Raw genomic sequence first — 5,653 nt, forward strand, 5'->3', positions numbered from 1 at the left:
GTGCTGGTGTGCACGTGTAAAAACCTTTCTAATGGTCTCTATTCAAGTTCCATGTAGGATCGTGGCTTTTGCCTTTGTTTTCAAAGAACTCTGTGGTTTGGATGCAGAACATTTAAAAGATTACCTGTGTTTCTGGGGAGGAAACCATCATTAATGCAATGAAGCTTTCTGCAGTAACAGAACATTTCATCTGGACAGAACAGACTAAACTTTCTCAGAGGTTAACATGAGATTCTGGAGTGAATTCCTCCAAGAACCACAGATCATCACAAGCCTTCACTATCTTCTACTCCCACTGCAAAGCACATTCTTTTGGTTTTGTCTCTTATGGTATAAATACACAGCAACAATAAAAATAAAACAGGACACTTGTTCCATCCACTAGGGAGAGGAAGAAAACAAACACCACCTGACAGATGTTAGCTGTGTCATTTGGGTATCACATAGCCACATGGATGATACTGAGATACAGGAACTTAGCATAAAAGAGGTAGAATAGACCAATGGTGTCAATTTCAATTCATGTTGCAACAGAAACCCATCCAAGAGTGCCAAAGTGAGCTCATGCACATCACAGAACAGCTGTAAATCCTAACTGAATCTAGTTAAGAAACAAGTAGTTCCATCAACCGCATTATTTCAGGGTAGATTCTCTGCTGTTACAAAGGTATGCTCTAAAGCTTCAGCCTTTGTCCCAGTCAAGATACTCACAGCATCTCAGACTTCCACCCAGCTCTGTGAAATCTAGTAGGGATAAAGTCTTTGAGACTCCTAGCTCTCTCTCAAATTTGGCTGAAAGTGGTCTCTTCTGGTTCTAAATATCTGGAGGAGTTAAGGGACACAGAGACGCTGATTACACAAACTGCATAGGAAATTGAGCTAAAACCTCTAGACAGAAAAATTACAAAGTTCTGTAACTGTAAAGCCAGATTTATTAGAACAGGAAAACAAGATAGAAAAATAAAGGGTTCCTGTAAACACAAGGTAAAAGAAGCTAACATTGCACTGGAAGCTGAAACCTTGTGATAACAGACCTAGTAGACATATATTTAACAAGCAAACCACCAAGAGGTAAACATATGTAAACTGTGCTTTTGCTAACTTTGGAAATAACTGTCAAGGACAAGGATCGCAGCATGATTTTTGTTATAAATAACCCAGCAGCAGTTTTTTAGAGAAAATATAACTATTTTCTCTGTCTCTCAAAATATGTCTCAAGCTATAAAAACAGTACAAATCTTTTCCTAAGATCAAAACCACATTATTAGATCCAAACAGGTAAAAAATCTAAGCAGCTTAAGAATGCTATTAAAATAACTCTATTAAAAATGTACCTATATTAAAAATATTTCCTCTAAAGGCTGTTCTAGCCAGAAGTTAAATCTTTAAACAGTGCTTACAATATACAAATTTAGAGGTTTTCAGACATAACTATTGCTATATTAGAGGCTGGCTGACTTAAGAACCACCCAGTCATGCAGCCTTGTGGTATTTCTGAGCAACGCCATAGGGAACATGAGCAGCGATGGTGCCCAATTTCTGTGCTCCTTCGATGTGAAACATCTGGTCATCAAAGAAAATGTGAGGGCGGATTTTCACGAGGATCGGGCCTTTAGGAGCTCCTGCTAGGAAAAGTGCCTCATCAATCTCCAGCCCCCAGCTACGAAGAGTCTTCAGCACTCTGGCTCCAGAGCTTGCTGCGCTTCTGGCTGTGACCAGGAAGGTCCTTATGGGACAATTTAATCGTTCGTTTTTGGCATAGAACTTCTTCTGGAGTTTCCCTAGGTCTTCCAGAAAACCTTTCAAAGGACCCTAAGCAGGAAATACCAGAAGCATAGTTAGTATTTGTCCACAGTACCCTAAATCATTCTTTTGATTTCTTCCACATTACTACTGACATACAGGATTCCTTCCCTAATGATGTGCTACTCAGCAAATTCTCTATGTGGAAAAAACTTAAAACTATAATCCTACATGGTATGATCAGTAAGAAACTGATTCTCACTAAGGCTTACAAGATCTCTTACAATACGAAGTCGTAACTGTAGTTTTTAACTTTAATAAAACTTTCTTTAAAAACACTTAACTCTTTTTACTATGAACCATGAGATCCATTTTTTTTTCTGAGCAAGAAACAGCAAAAGACACAGTTACATAGACATCAATAAACTCTTTCCAGATTAATGACAATATTAGAATTACACTCTGATTAAAAGAGGTGACAGTTTGGATCAAATTGCAATATATTGCACTGTCCAGTACTTTCATAAATCAAGCTTCTATTCTGAATTTGTACCATTTTTAACAATAGCAGAATTGGTTTTTTTCCAGTTTAAGCTAATGTTTAAATATTTGTGGTTTTTAGGCAAATGGCATAGTTCTGCTTGGGAATAAGCACAGATATCACGCTGTTTCAATAACCATATATCCCTGTGCTTAACATTGCCTACACAACCCAGTAAAAAAAATAATCAAGGAAACCAGTAATAGGCTTTCCTTTTCCTAATGATACAATTAAAATACAACTGCAAGTCACTGTCTTATATATGCAGTTTGCTCAGTGAAGTGGGAGACCTGGTAAAAGGACTGCAGTGGCGGACTCTTTTATGTCAAACATGCATTTTGAAGATTATCCTTGAAAAGGAAATAAATAGAGCAATCAGTTTCCACAAAGAATACACAAAGGGGAATATGGAGAAATATAGCAGCAATTAATATTAACAGATGTTTTGAAAACTCACTGATTCAAGAAGTACCAACCTGTGCAAGAGGCTTATTTTCATTCAGCTGTTCATGTTCAAAAAATCTGTCTAATCCTTGCTCTTTGACAATCTGTTCTGATTCATCAGAAAAGAGAACTGCGTCCCCATCGAATGCCACCCTCAACTGTGTATCCGAGTAAGCAACATCTTTGTTGGCAGTGAACATTGTAGCTGATGCGATGCCTGAAAATGCATGAGAAAACCTCAGAGAGCATGTCCTACAAAGTCATTCATTAAACTATGAGCAGTTCAGTTCCAGCAACTTATTTGTGGTGACCTTCATAAATGGTGAGCAGAAACGAGCACTGAAGCTAATCAGTAATGGCTGTTCTGTAACACTAATGCACAGAAGCTATCCCAATGGAGTCAATTTTTAGACATGCTTCCTTCCAATTCCATATAAGAATATATAGAAACAGAAAAAACAGTCCCCAAGGTGTGCTGCAAATGAGACAAACCAGGAAATTCCAAGGAGACCATTGAATCAAACTATTTGCTATTTTTTTAACAAAACATATAAGTTGATATCAAAGAGATAACCCTACTCAAAGTTGAATAGAGGTGAGCAGATATATATGGGAGTTCATTTCTTGTAGTATGGAAGAAGACAGAAAGGTGTGACAAAGGTAGAGGGTGAATAAGTTCGCAGAATCATAGAACAGTTTGGGTTTCAAGGCACCTTCAGTGGTCATCTAGTCTAACCCCACTGCAATGAGCACGGGCATCTTCAACTACATCATATTGCCCAGAATCAACCGTAAGTTGTCATTATCAGCAGGCTGAAGGGTCAGAGAATAACAGTACAGAGAAATAACCTGATTTTATTTGATTAGGTAAAAATAAGTGATAAATTTGCACGATACAAAGTTGTGACTTTCTTGATGAAGCAGCACTAATTTCTGTGAAAGACACACAATATGTTAATTTTTTAACAAGCACAACAGAGAGATGAGATAAGAAAAGAAACTCAATTCAAACCTGCTTCTATAGCTTCTTGCACTTTTTCAGAGTCTGCTGAGAGATACAAGTTTGTAAGATAGGCAGTCAGGTAACCAATAGGACTTTTTCCTCCCGTCATACAGAAACGTTCAATTGTTAAACCTAAAGTAAGAACAGCACAACAAGGTGTGACTATGCCTTTACACTACAAACATGTAAAAGGAATCTGTGAAAAGGTACACTAGACTACAGCTGACAGTAAACTTAAAAAAAATTGTTCACTGTCATTTCAGCAAGTTAGGCTTAAACTGACTACAATGTTTGATCAGCCCTTCCTCCTTGAGGATTTAAAAAAATAAAATACCTCTTAAGATAGCAAAATAACTGCTGTGAAGGTGCATGTATGCGGGTGTTAAATGCCAAGCAACAAAAAGCTTAAGGACTTCTCAGAAAAGAAGACTCATACCTAACAGGTTAAATCCAGAGCTTTGGACCAAATTCTGTTCAACACTATCTTATGCTGACAGCCCAAAATAACTATCATCCTCTGAGCAATGCATGCCAGTATCAAATAAACTTCTCTTACCAAGGTCAGAACAGGAAAAATGAAATTAATTCATTTTATTATGTATCAGCAGGCAGTTCAACAAGGTAGTATTTATTTTACTTACCATAGTGATTGATGCTGTTTATGAGTCTCACTCCTACTTGGGCATGGTTATTAGTCATCAGGACAATATCAAATCGTTCTTCATCATCAGGGTACAGCTCAAGAAGTCGGGCATTGACATGCTCCAGCGCCTGCAGGTTAAAAATGTGGAAGTCAATAGACAAGTGGAATGTGCCTTATTTCTTAATCACGGTGGTTTTAGTGATAGGACAGTCCTGAAGGAAAATGTGAAATCCTTGAAAATTTAGTTTGATGAACTTGTTTTATTCCTTTCTGCTCTGCTGCTCCCAGTAACCATTTGACTGGGTTCACATGAAAGGAAGCAAGTAAGTTTCTTTTGATGAGTTATAGAATTTAACTTTGCCATGAAAATCTTTTTTCTGGGGGATACCATAATCATCCAGAATAAATCAATGTATTGCTGAACATTATCACAATCAGTCAAGTTTTTTTCTCGTCCACTTGAAACTTGGACTTTCTTGTTCACTTGAAAATTGCTCTTGTGAAATCAAGGAGAATGTGTAAAGGTATTTATACATGCAACTACTTGTTTTGCATGCATAAATGTGAATTTGGGCCACATACTTATGCAAAGATTTACTGACACAGCTCAGGAGGTCAGCTGTCAAAGACTGACTGTCTTTAAGTAACAAGTACAAAATCATACCCTGTCAATCATGATTACCTTGGCGATTTCTAACTGCAGTACTGAATAAGGAAGGTTTTGATTCATTTGAGATCTCTTTAAAGATAATGGGCCAGCATGTTATAACCACAGTTTGGCATTATTTCCTTGACCTTATATCTGCTCATCTCTGTATTCATCTGTTCTTTCTTCTTGTTCAGACTCTTACACCTTTGGAGTAAGACTTGCTTTTTGCTCTAGGTTTATACCTCTGCTTTGGGCTCTTGGCCCTTGAATGGAATTCTTCGGGATTATGGCAATAAAGTCAACATCATCAAACGGGTTAATTTTCATTAAGGTAGTTTAAAAGTCAGGCTAGTTATTAAGGATTAAAAACATAGATTTGATAATTAAATTCTCGGAATCTCACTTTAAAAAGCATGGCTATGTCATGTGGGACTGTGTTAGGAAAGCTCTAACTGACAGCCTCGTGTAAGGCCTAGGAAAAATCTCAGTATGCGGTCATAACCCATTTCTACTGCTAATAGTCTACTACATTGTCAATTTCTTAAAGTATCAGAAAATAGGGGGAGTAGAGGGGGGGATGTCATTTTTTGCCCAGTGCATGTACACTTTGCTGCCCAAGGAGATCCTGGC

At 37.5% G+C, this 5,653-nt stretch overlaps 1 protein-coding gene across 1 annotated transcript; it reads right to left on the reverse strand.

The window, feature by feature from the left end:
* Window positions 1-1,128: 1,128 nt before the first annotated feature.
* Window positions 1,129-4,502, reverse strand: LOC104400586 (cytosolic 5'-nucleotidase 1B-like; the record flags this gene model as incomplete). Its single annotated transcript, XM_010023234.1, has 4 exons — window positions 1,129-1,812; window positions 2,761-2,945; window positions 3,741-3,863; window positions 4,373-4,502. Coding segments are annotated over 4 exons (777 nt in total), but the record flags the coding sequence as incomplete, so codon positions are not given.
* Window positions 4,503-5,653: the final 1,151 nt, after the last annotated feature.

This window comes from Nestor notabilis, unplaced genomic scaffold (assembly GCF_000696875.1).
Source record: "Nestor notabilis isolate BGI_N333 unplaced genomic scaffold, ASM69687v1 scaffold15931, whole genome shotgun sequence".
Lineage (NCBI taxonomy): Eukaryota > Metazoa > Chordata > Aves > Psittaciformes > Psittacidae > Nestor > Nestor notabilis.